The sequence below is a fragment of the Micromys minutus genome (genome assembly GCF_963924665.1).
Source record: "Micromys minutus genome assembly, chromosome: 29".
In the NCBI taxonomy this organism is placed as follows: Eukaryota; Metazoa; Chordata; class Mammalia; order Rodentia; family Muridae; genus Micromys; species Micromys minutus.
The window spans coordinates 33,513,066-33,526,140 of NC_137964.1; the positions used below are offsets into that span (position 1 = coordinate 33,513,066).

Sequence of the window (13,075 nt, forward strand, 5' to 3'; positions counted from 1 at the left end):
TCACTCCCTCTTCCCTCTCCCCACTCTGTCTGTCTGTGTGTGTGTGTGTGTGTGTGTGTGTGTGTGTGGAGGACAACTTACAGGAGCTCCTTCTGCCTTGTGGGTTCCCAGGTACCAAACACAAGTCATCAGACCTGGCAGTGTCTCCCCCTGCCGAGCCATTTTGTTGGCCCAAATCTTTAAGGCAACTAAATTTAATTATGGGACCTACTCCTTTATAAAACGATGAAAGCAAGAAAGCTGAATATTTAGACCCTAAACAGGAACGGGAATGCTTTGTGCCCATAGAGTTACCAACTTTGGTAACTCACTCAGATCAGCCGATTCAGAACGGGAGCCGGATACCTGTTCTACTGCAAGTGGGTGTCTGTTGTTTGTGTTGGGGGTTGCTGTCTCACAGTTATCTTAGCCCCAAACTCTGCTCTCAAGCCTTCCTCTCATTCCCAAACTGGCTGGGACCACCTGGCCATCCTGCTCCACCCAGTGTATGCAAATTACTCTGGATTGAATCCTCTGGGCTTTAAGGGTTTTCTGTACAGGGAAGACCTGAATTTCATTCCAGGCTTGACTGAGTCCCTGCCTGTTGGACTTGGGCTTTTTATTCTTCTGTGACTCTTCCCCCCTCGAGTGGGTTGCTGGGAAATGTAGTCCAGTCTGTAGTCACAGCCGGCTGCTACCTAGATCTGTGTTTGGGGCAGCACTTGCCTGAGCTATAAACGGAGTGATGAGAGCGCCCACTCTCGCCATGCCGCTGCAGGTGCCCAGGCCCAGTGCCCTCGTCGCCGTGGGATACACCTGGAATGTCAAGGTGTTAGCCAGACGTCACGGGAAACGCAGAAACTCCTCACCCCTTTTCCCACCCAGTACTGCAGGAAGGGAAGCGGGCAAAGGAGCTAGGAGGTTCCCCCAAGAAGGCGGAGAGCATGAGGTGGGCTGTGGGTTTTTCTGGTTAACAGTGATGGAGGAGCGGTGAGTACAGAGGGCTTGCCTGGCATGGTCAGACCCTGGGCTCTACCTCAGTATAACAAAAACAAAGCAAAACAGACCAACTATGAGAACAGTTCAGTAAGGGTGGATGGATACAATGTATCATACACAACACACATAATTACTGATGTGTGTAGCTGCCGAGCATATGGTTGGTACTCAATACAGAATGAATGAAAGGATTAGTACTACAGTACTAATTTTTTTTCTCCTGGAGAACTTAAGGAACTGAACTTGGCAGTGATCTCTTTCTGGCAGGTGCTGTGACCTGTGCTGACTTCGCCACACCACACGTACCTTCAGCTCCTCCAGAGAGGAAGCTGGGCACAGAGGGGCACACTGCACTTCTGTAAGGGTGGCTTCGAGCAGTCGTGTATGCCCCCTGAGTGTGTGCATGTGTGCATGCATGTATATCGCCTGCCTGCCTGCCTGCCTGCCTGCCTGCCCTTAGTGGCCAGCAGAGGGCATCAGAGCCCCTGGACCTAGAGTTCTAGGCAATCGTGAGTTGCCCAAAGTGGGTGCTGGGAACCAAACTCAATTCTGTGTGTGTGTGTAACCACTGAGTCATCTCTCCAGCTCCTGCTCTGGGTTCTCAGAGTCTACACAGAAACCTACTACTCGGCTGGGTACCGGTTACCTATTTAATTAGTTCTTCATGGTCACCGATTGCCTTCTGGCTGAGGTTTAGACAGGCTCAGAAAAAAAATTTTTTTCAGTACTGGACGTCAAATGGGGGCATTGAGCAAGAAAGCAGCCGCTTCAACACTGAGCTGCACGCTCAGCTCTCGAGCTGCGGGGGTGGGGGTGGTTGTTTCCATGAAGGTAGGATGTGAGCTGCCCTGCACCCCATTCACTTTAGCTCTACAATCTTAGGCAACCTCTGGAATTCCTACACTGAGCTTAGTGCCTCTATGAGAGAGAAAAAAAAGATTATAAAAGAAGTGGGAATGAATGAATAAATGAGGGACACAGGTGCCCGGATCCAAGAACCACTGAGATTCTGGGCAGACAGCATCCCCATCCCCACCCCTGCCCCCCACACCCCACGCCCTGCCTCGAGCCCCTCATTCCCTATCCCCACCCCATTCTCGGGCACCTCTCCTACCTCAGGTGTGTAAACATAGGCTGCTTGGAAGCCTCCAGAGATAAACGCTCTTGCAATGAACAGTAAGAGGGTTAGCACATTTCTGGAGAGGACAAAAGAGCAGGAGGGGGGGTTGTGTCTGATTCTCTCTGCCAGCCCACCTTCCCAGGAAGAACTGACTTCCCAGTCTGCAGAGATCCCCCGCCCAAGCGCCCAGCACACCCGCATAGACCCTGCAGCACCCTCAAGTGCTGCAGGTAAAGATTGCATTCTCTATGTAACACATCTGTGGCCACATTGTATTCTGGAATTCTTATACTGAGCTTAAAGCTTGGATGAGCATGCTTGTAGGAAGTCACTGTGTGGTGGTTTAAATAAGAATGGCCCCCATGGGCTCATCTATTTGAAAGTTTAGTCATCCGGGAGTGGCACTCCTTGAGAAGGATTAGGAGGTGTGGCCTTGATGGAGGAAGTGTGTCACTGGGGGTGAGCTTTGAAGTTTCTCCAACGTGCAACCAAGGCCCAGTCTTGCTTTCTCTTCCTGCTGCCAGCAGACAGGATATAGAACTCTCAGCTCCTTCTCTGGGGCCGTGCCTACCTGCCTGCTGCCATGTTTCCTGCCATGATGAATGGACTAAACCTCTGAAACTGTAAGCTAGCCCCAATTAAACATTAAGTCTAACCTTGAGGTTCTTATAGAAAACAAAGACACATGGTCCCTTGTTGCCCTGGCAGAGGCTTCTGGCCCATCATGAGGTGCCATGAGCCACCTTACTTAGTCCTCGTGAGGGTCTGGGGGTCCTCCCGACACCCACCTTCCAATGCAGATGAACAGCAGGAGGCTGCAGAGGGAGAAGATGAAGAAACACAGAGCCATGGTCTTCTTACGGCCCAGGCGGTCGATGACCCACAGAGTCACGAGGACACCTGCCAGGAGAGCAGGACAAGGTAGGCAGCTTCTCAGCTGGTTCCTGATGACCCACCCCAAGTCACCCTCTGCCCCTGATAGTACACCAGCCCAGAGAATCCATGAGCTCCAGGTTTTGGCCCAACTTAGCTTTCGGACGTTACGGCCAACTTTGGACCAATGCCTGCTACAACTGTGTGGAATTCTGTGAGAAAGGGGACCAGGGAAGAAGCCCCCCCCCCATCTCTGATCTATTCCCAGCACCTAGGAGATGTACTGTCTCAGGTCTCTAAAGGAAAGGGCCATGTGTTAAGGGTCAACTGATACAGGCATTTACAGGAGCCTGAAGGATGGCATCTGCTGCAACCAGCCAGCAGAATGCCCTGGCTGGGAATCATGACTAGTTGGATCTAACTCCTCTTATTAATACTGAGTTGTAACCTGGAGCTTGTCTACTCTGAGCCTTGATTTCTTTATCTACGTATGGGACTAGCAAAATGGTGAACCCTGTGTCCATAGAGGCAGCTTTAGATTAGTATATAATATAGCACATTATCACTATATAATCATTATTATATTTGGAGAACTAACTTATTATTCTTCATCAAAGGTCTTCTAAACTAAATACCACTGGCTGCCTTTGATTCCAGCATTCAGGATGTAGAGGCAGGAAGAGCTCTGTGACTTTGAGGCTAGCCTGGTCTACATAGTGAGTTTCAGGATAGCCAAGGCTACACAGAGAAACCCTGTCTCAAAAATAAATAAATAAAGTAAATGCTAGCAGAGCCCTATTTTCCAAATTTATTTAATTATTGCTTATCGTGTGTCACGATCTATTCTAGGAGGGTGGCATGTGTTCTAAACAAAACCAAACAAAAGCAAACGTAACAGGAAACAAAGAGTCAACATTTCAGAGCATTCATGGTAAGCTATAACCTCAGAGCCAGGGCTCTCCTTTCCTAATGTTAATGGGAGGGACGTGTGGGGCACAGGGCTAAGCTCTGCCAGCCATGGGACATTCAGTGTCTTAGGCAAACTCTTACATGGCTCTGGGACAAGGGTATAAGTTCAAGGTGCTGTTTGTGGGGGTGACTCAGGTACGATAGTGTATTGAGGTCTCTGCAGACTGCTCGGCTTTGGCTGAGCAGAATAGAGTGATTGTGGAAAAATGGAAAGTGGGAGAAGCCAAAATGACATTGGGCTACCTTTAGTTCCTTCAAATAGCATTGGTTCAGCATGGGAGGGAGGGAGGGAGAGAGAGGGGAGGGAGGGAGGGTGTCCAAGTTTGGAAGTTTGATGCGCCCTTCCCACATACGTGACATTTTCCATCTGGAGGAAGGTCCTCCGTGGCTCCATCTCTGTTCTTTTGTTCTAGACTACCATTCCAGAGTTATTTATACAGGAGCTTTTGAGAGCAAGGACATTGTCCTCTCAGGAGCAATGACAGAGAACTTGGTGTCCAGTTATAAAGTTCTGGGCTTTTTAAGCTTGAGGTTCCTCAGTGCTGTGGTTGGGACGTGGTTTGAGGGTCTTCCCCTAGTAATCATGTGCTGGGAGCTCGGCCCTCAGTGTAGTGATGTCAAGATGGACGTGGCTACGGCCCCTGTCTCTCTGGCTTCTTGTCTGTCCTTCCAGGGGCCCCTCTACAGTGCTACCACTAGGAAGTACTGGCCAGAGCTGAGCTGATGCTAGCTTCAGAACTGTGCACTAAATCCATGTCTTCATAAAGTATCTAACCTAAGGCATTTCATTACAGTAACGGGGTAGAGTCCTCAAACACACACACACACACACACACACACACAGAGAGAGAGAGAGAGAGAGAGAAAGAGAGAGAGAGAGAGAGAGAGAGAGTCCAGCTGGGTCTTCCTTATCCTGGGTACCAACTGGGGCAGTGGGACCGGACAGCATTATGACCCTTGCTACAGTGTGTCCAGTTGCAGTAAGGTTCTGTACACACCTTAGTCTTGCAACTGTGTTGCTGCTTGCTGTCACACACAGCCCAGGAGTCCTGCTCTTTAAACAGAATGTTTGACCCTAGCCAGCCCCACTGGTTAGGCCGCACACAGAGTCCTACCCAGAGGACTCCACTGTTTTTTTGTAATGTGTAGAAAGGGACTGATTTATTTTGACTCCTGGACAGACGGCAGGTTTCTCCGCCCTCACCTGGGAACTCAGACAGGGTGGTCCACAGCAGGTCCATGTAATCCTCTTCGCTCAGGTACTCACAGGCCAAGCTGCATTTGGCTTCTACCGCTTTCTTCCGGCTGGAAACTAGGGTGGGGAGAGAGGGGTAGGGATGGTCGGTCACACAGTTCTGCACTGAAGTTCCCCGTATCCTATCTCTTCTTGCCTGTGAACAGCGGGCTGGGTAGCCAACTGTAAAAGTCACAGTCTCCAGGGCTTGGGAGTTGTGGTGCTGTGCTTTGACTCTGAGACACCACAGAAAGAGCTGGGGAGACAGACGGGCTCAGGGATGAACCCCAAGCAGAAGACAGAGCACTAGTTTGACCTCTCTGAAGCCTGCTTGTGCCCACTAGTGGACTCTGATGCACTTTCTCCTATTTTGAGATAGGCTGTGTCAGCACAGAGAACAGTTAGACTGCCTAGTGGCTAATGCAATCCCAGAACTGTGTTACATCAGACCCCGCTAAGACGCACTAAGGGGACCACTGATTTCTGCCACATGGTAATGAGCCCTCTGAGTAATTAGCATCCTCAAATCGCCTGCTCCCACCACACTATAAAGCGTCTGTGAAACCCCACAGAAAGAGCAAAAATATTAAAGCCTCTTCCAGGAGAGTCTTGATGGGGTCCTGGGATTCTTATCATTTCCCTCCCGGACCTCAGCTCCCGAATAATCCTCTCCACTAAAGTTTCCCCATAAAGTGAGAATCCAGAAATCAACCCGAGTGAGTGGTGGTGTGGTGGTGTTCTGTCTCTTGAGAAGCCACACCCACCTAGGGGATGTGCCTGTGTCCCTAATTTCAGCTCTTACGTCTGACAGAATTATCCTGAAATACTGCATAGCACTGACAAGACTCAGACTTCACCAGGCTTTTGAAAAGGGCTCCAAGGCTGCTGCCTCTCCACAGCACCCCACCGTTTACTCCAGGAAATCTCCAGCAACTAATGCATACAAAAGGATTTACATGTGTACACACACACACACACACACACACACACACTTGCATATGTGTGTATGGGGTTGTTTTCCTGCTAGGTTTCACCAGAATTGCATAGCTCTCGAAGCTGGAAACATTTACTGTGTGGCTCTTGACAGAAAAAGCCCGCCAACCTCTGCCTTCTGACAGTGTAGTGGGTCCTCTGATTGGCTCAAATGTCCACTGCCTGAGGGCTGTCACCTCTGCTCACTTACCCCACACACCCACCCCCAACCAGATCTGCAGCTGGGTGCTTCTGCAGGGCTTAGCCTGGCCACTTATGAGCATCCGCAGTTAGCATGGACAATACTGTCCCTTCAGATTTTATACCAGTAAGACCTTCCATGAGTAAATGGTTGAATAAATTGTGCGGGGATATTGAACTCAGGGCTTCATGTCTGCTAAGTGCCTGCTTTATTACTGGGCAAACCCTGGAGAAACTTGGTTCCTTTATCCTCTGCTTTGACTTCCGTAACCGAATTCCAGTGTCGCCTTTAAGACAGAAGCGACCAGAAGGCTGGACACGGGCACACTGCACATCTTTTGATTTCCTCAGTTTGTCTGGTGACTTCTGTTTCATACTGCAGCCCTCTGAGGAGCTTTGAAACCTGACTAAGTGCGTGGGCCTCACCCATGCTGATTAAACTGGTCCAGAGAAGGTTTAAATGGCTCTGGCTCTGTGTCAAAGTTCCTAGGTGGGGGGTGTGGAGAGCGGTAGAGTGTTTGTCTAGCATGGGGGAGGCTCTGGGTTCCACCCTGTGGGGCAGGGGTGGAGCTCTGCTCCAGCTGACTCATTCCCACAAGCAAAAGGCACATCAGCCACCGTCCAGAATCACATGCATAAACCCTAGAATCACATGCATGAACCCCAGAATCACATGCATAAACCCTGGAATCACATGCATGAACCCCAGAATCACATGCATGAATCCCAGAATCACATGCATGAACCTCAGAATCACATGCATGAATCCCAGAATCACATGCATGAATCCCAGAACCATACTTTGTGTCCTTTTGGGGGGAGGGAGCTTGGGAAGATTATTTTAACTGTGTGTCGTAACTTCCCCTCAAAGTTGTTAGTGGAAAATGAATCAGGAGACCCCAAGGGTGAGATAGGCCAGTGTTTGGGGGATCCTCTGTAGACAAGCTCCAAATTGCTGAGTTTCTGACCAACCAGAAGCTGTAGCTCCCAGGAGGGGCTCCAGGACACCCTGTGAACCTGTCTAAGCTATGAGCCTTTCCTTGTCACACACGTGTGTGACATTGGTGCTTGTGTTCCTAGGAGCTGGAACTGTGGCTCCTGTCTGAGCTCCAGCCTGGCTCCTGCTCCATGTTGGGCCCCTGGGCCGAGCAACAGAATCTAACCTGGGGTATTTATAGAAACATAATGCATTCAGTTTTGTGGAATGAGATTTCTCCAATTCTACAGCTGTTCTTTCTGTCTGTCTGTCTGTTTCTGGTTTTGCTTTTTGGTTTTGAGACAGTTTTTCTGTGCAGCCCTGGCTGTCTTGACACTCTATAGGCCAGGCTGGCCTCAAACTCACAGAGAGAGATCCTCCTGCCTCTGCATCCCCAGAGCTGGGATTACAGGTGTGCACCACCGCCTGACTCGACAAGTGCTCTTAAAAAGCCCTATAGGAAGCTGGGCTCAGCAACCACTCTGGAAATCTGTCTGGCGATACCTCAGAAAATTGGATATAGTACTACCTGAAGACCCAGCTATTCCACTTCTGGGCATATACCCCAGAGACACTTTAATACACAACAAAGATATATGCACCACAATGTTCATAGCGGCTCTATTTATAATAGCCAGAAGCTGGAAGGAACCCAGATGTCCTTCAGAAGATGAATGGATACAAAAATTGTGGTACATATACACAATGGAATACTACTCAGCCACCAGAAACAATGACTTAATCAAATTCTTAAGAAAATGGCTGCATCTGGAGAATATCATCCTGAGTGAGATAACCCAGTCACAAAAGAACAGACATAATATGCAGTCACTGATAGTGGGATGCTAACCCCAGAGGCTTGCACTCCCCCAGAAACAACTCACAGACTGTATGAAGTCCAAGAAATAAAGAAAACAAAACAAAACAAAAAAAATTTACAAAACAAGAAAACTTTAACTATTTCCATGTTACATTTTGTTTTACATGTACTTTATGCTCATTGTAACTATTAAGTTTTCAAGGCATACTATCAAACCTTGAAAAAAATCAAGTACTGACTAAAAAATATATTCATATAGTTTTATGTAAAAACTATGTTAAAATCGGGGGAAAAAAGTACTGACAAAAATGTATAATTTTAAGCAAAAAATGTTTAAAATCTGTACATTTATCTTTGTTTTGTAAAATAAAGTTGTTTTAAAAAAAATAAAATAAAAAAGAAAGCTGGGCTCAGTAGCTTCTGTGTGTTTGAAGCCAGCCTGGTCTACATAACAAGTTCTGAGCGATCCAAGGGCTACATAGTAAGTTCTAATATAAAAACATAAAAAGCCTACTAGGGAGCTAGACACGGATGTTGTTCCTGTCAGGGCAGTGTTTACCCAAACATGGTGCACATGCCTAAAATCCCGGCACTAAGAGGCTCAGGCGGGATAAGCTCGGGGCCAGCCTCTGCCTTAAAAACTACCACCCCCAATTTGGTATTTTATTTAGTTATTTTTCTGGTGGGGGAATGAACCCAGGGCCTCACACATGCTAATTGGGGGTGCCTCAACCCTTTGCTCTTAGAGTGGGTTCTCCTCAGATCTTTAGGCAGAAATGAATGTTCCCTTCACTTCCCTTCAGCAGAGAGCAAGCTGATTGCTCTCTCCTCAAGAGAGCTTTCTTGGAGATGCCTCTGTTTATCTGTGACGGGGTGAGAAGGACTGGGCACATGCCCAACTCCACCATCACAAAGCCGCCCAGAGTCTTGGGAACATGGAATTCAGGCCTCAGCAATGATGGAGGCAGGGGAGCAAATGGGGTGGGGCTGTTCCTGGGATGGGGGTGGGGAGGGGTGAAGGCGGAGGGAATTGGTACTCACTGCTGCAGACATCCCCGGCCTGGAAGAGTTCCGTGGTGAGCAGAACCAAGCCGTAATAAGAGAAAGCATTGGAGAACCTGCAGAGAACAGGAAACACGGAGATCTCAGAGAGGCCAAGGCCATTCCCCGCCCCAGGAAGGGCTACCCCTTCCCCGTCTCTGCAGGATCTTGGAGCTGTGCCTCTCCTCAAGCCATGAAGCATTCCGACGGACTGAAGAATCAAGACGGACAGGGTGACATTCCCAGTGGCACACACGGGGCCTTCTGGGCTGGCACAGGGGATTGAATGTGAGTTTCAGAGTATGAGGTCACATTCCTTCATTCCTGCATGGAATCCTAATTCAGGGTGTATAGATCCAGAACACTCACGAGACAGCAATTCAAGGACTCAGAAACAACCAGAGGCCGAAGGTGAGTTGTTTGCAGTTACAGTAACGGTGTAGCAGCTTCTCGGGTTCAGTCTGACTAAAGCAGAACCGTTTTGATTGGCTAAAAACATTGCCTTTATCACCTACATCTATCCCTTTAGCCCAAATCTACTTCTTGGCCACTGTAACTTCAAGCACAACATTGCTGCAATGTGTCACACGTGAATGCCAGACACGGGAGGTGGGAGAAACCCTCGCTTGGCTCATGGTGGTGACATATACGTTCTTCCACCGTGGCCTTTCTAACTGTGGCACAGTCTCCTGACAGATGCTCGCTCGACATGGGGAAATAGAAAGGAGAGCTGTCAGGAGCAAACAAACAAACTACTGTGCTGAAGATCTGCAAGGCTGACAGACTGGCATGAAAAACTAAATGTGCCCTGCGCTATCTGAATAGCCCAGTGTTTGCCCACCGTCTGTGTATGACCTAACATCCTAGACTTCCGAGTAAACCTTTGGAGTGTACTCACGTGGACCACTCGCTTCTACCAGCGAGTAGATAGATAGGAAGATAGATTAGATAGATGAATAGATAGATAGATGATAGATAGATGATATATACAGATAGATAGATGATGGATGGATAGATGATAGATAGACAGATGATAGATAGATAGATAGATAGATAGATAGATAGATGATATATACAGATAGATAGATGATGGATGGATAGATAGATGATAGACAGATGATAGATAGATAGATAGATAGATAGATGATAGATAGATAGATGATATATACAGATAGATAGATGATGGATGGATAGATAGATGATAGATAGATAGATTATATATATATAAATAGATAGATGATGGATAGATGATAGATAATAGATAGATGATATATAGATAGATAGATTGAAAGATGATGGATAGATAGACAGATGATAGATAGATAGATATATAGATAGCAGACAGACAGACAGACAGATGATAAATAGGAAGGGAAAAGCTAAGAATGCTATCAGGTTACAGTAACTGATACTGGGAGTAGAGATTTGCCAAAGACCCTGATTTATGGCTTTCCTACCTTTGTGACCGCACTTCCTTATTAACCACTTCCTCATGGGGACACGTTATATTTGCTTCTGAATAAACCGTATTCTCTTTGAGGTAAGAACGAGGTTTGACAGGGAAGGGATTAAAATCAGCCTTTCACAAACAGCTTTTGGGATTCGGAATCTGTCCAAGCGAATTACAGTGATTAAAAATGATTTAATTTCTTTTGAACTATAGATTCTTAAAAGGTCGGTGGTTTAGTTCTGTCCAATGCCCCCTTTCTAAAAGCCACAGATGCCTCTTTGTACCGGGCACCCAGCAGGTGTCTAATAAGTGCTCTTAGGACCTTGTGCGGAGGCAGAACTCGAGCCTCTGAGCTACCAAAGCCTTTCTGCCCTCCTCCCTGTAATTGACCACGCTGGGAACATTCTGGTTAATCAGTGCCTCTGCTCAAAGGTGAAAGGAAAGCAGTTAAAAATAGAACTCAAATCCCTGGCCACCCAGAACAATGCTGCAAGCTAGATCTGGTGGGGGGAGGGGGAGGGAGGGGGAGAGGGAGGGAGAGAAAGGCAGATGGCTGAAATTGGACTTTGGACTCTTTGCATCTGCCTCCCTTCCAGTCTCCTCCCTTGGCTGTCACTTAAGAAAAATTAAACGTCGTAGCAAACGGGGGATCCCAAGAATGGCTGTGTACCACCAGTGGCAGCCAAGGCAACAGGCCCAGAGGCTAAGGCCCTGGCTGGAGTCAACAGTGACCTCCTGTAAAAAGGTTCCTCAGAGGTTGTCTTTCGTGCTCCAGGCTCCTCCCCACAGCTGGGCTGTCTGTGGTACTCACTGCCTTGGCACCCCAGCTGCCCCGCCCTTCTCTCTGGTACACAGGTTTTGTGCTTCTTTACTGTATCTACCTTACAGAGCATCGGTAGGGATGGCTAGCAACGCAAGTGTTTTCTCGAAAACCAGAGACAGAAATGTCTGCGTTAACAGGTACTTTATCTGAGTGGCTCCAGGTCAAGTGAACAGATCAGCTGGGTGGTACTGACAGCGCACATGGATAGCCGGCCTATAATCCCAACATTCCAAAGGCCGAGGCCAGATCTCCATAGCAAGCTGGCTTCAAGTGAGAGACCCTGCCTTGATTTGTAAGATTGGGATGCCTGATGTCATCTTTGGTCCTCCCATCTACACATATGCATTCACACATGTGTAAACACACACAAGATAAATAAGTAAATCTCAAATCCTGACCATGAGGAAGGAACTCTTGGTGGGCGGGACTCGCAGTGGGAGGGACTTGCAGTGGGCGGGACTCGCAGTGGGAGGGGCTCGCAGTGGGCGGGACTCACAGTGGGAGGGGCTCGAAGTGGGAGGGGCTCGAAGTGGGAGGGGCTCGAAGTGGGAGGGGCTTGCGGTGGGAGGGGCTCGCAGTGGGCAGCCAACTGCTCACCATATAAACCACAGCAGCAGCGTTGTCCAGCGAAAGTGGGGTGTGAAAAGGTCCCTCATTTTGCCTCGGTCTTCCTGTTTCAATACAAGGACATATGGATTATTGGCTAGTTTCCAATGCACAGAGGCCTCAGCTAGAGCCTGGTGTACACACACATACACACAGAGACACACAAAGGCATACATACATATGCACAGGTATACACAGATACAGACACACACACACACACTTACACAGAGACATACCCATGAATACTCATATACACACATACCCACACAAACACACAATGACACACTCACACACACATATTCTCTCACACACAGACACTTACCCACCCCACACATACACACACACATACTCCCTCATACACACACACACACACACTCATACATTCTCACACACACACACACACTCTCACACACACACTCATACATTCTCACACACTCACACACACTCATACATTCTCACACACACACACTCACACACACTCATACATTCTCACACACACACACACACTCACACACACACACACTTACACACTCACACTCACACACTGACCTGTCTGGAGAGGATGAGCTTTCCCAGAGGCATGGGGGCTCCATTTTCTGTTGCGATCCGCTTCAAGGTAGCAATTGCCTTTTCCTGGTTCCCGGACAGCACGTCGTACCTAGCGCTCTCCGGCAGCCACTGGGGGTAGGGGACAGGAGACCCGGGTGTGGCTGGTCAGTACAGGACAGAGCACTCCTCCCGGCCACCCTCTCTCATCTGTGTGGTTACACAGTCATAGGACCCAGTGCAGTGACATCACTTCCCCGAGCCTCTGGTTTCTCGTTCCGGTGTTTACAAGGTTAAACGGGGTAACATAAGCTTACACACACAGACATCACCACCATGGTTGCTTTTAGAGTTCTGGGGTCAGGTAGAATAAATGAAGGCCACCATTAAAACATCCCCCAACTGGGGCTGGAGAGATGGCTCAACGGTTAGAGCACTGACTGCTCTTCCAGAGGTCCTGAGTTCA

At 48.3% G+C, this 13,075-nt stretch overlaps 1 protein-coding gene across 2 annotated transcripts in view; it reads right to left on the minus strand.

Annotated features, from left to right (window-relative positions):
- Positions 1-13,075, minus strand: part of SVOP (SV2 related protein) — a gene marked incomplete at both ends in the record, with an annotated part of 49,815 nt that overhangs the window by 1,849 nt on the left and 34,891 nt on the right. For both annotated transcript variants that reach the window (XM_080940744.1, XM_080940745.1), the window contains 7 exons: positions 706-795; positions 2,093-2,174; positions 2,887-2,998; positions 5,145-5,252; positions 9,185-9,261; positions 12,055-12,128; positions 12,613-12,741. In XM_080940744.1, coding sequence (XP_080796870.1) covers positions 706-795; positions 2,093-2,174; positions 2,887-2,998; positions 5,145-5,252; positions 9,185-9,261; positions 12,055-12,128; positions 12,613-12,741 — 672 coding nt within the window. The remainder of the gene's footprint in view (positions 1-705; positions 796-2,092; positions 2,175-2,886; positions 2,999-5,144; positions 5,253-9,184; positions 9,262-12,054; positions 12,129-12,612; positions 12,742-13,075) is intronic.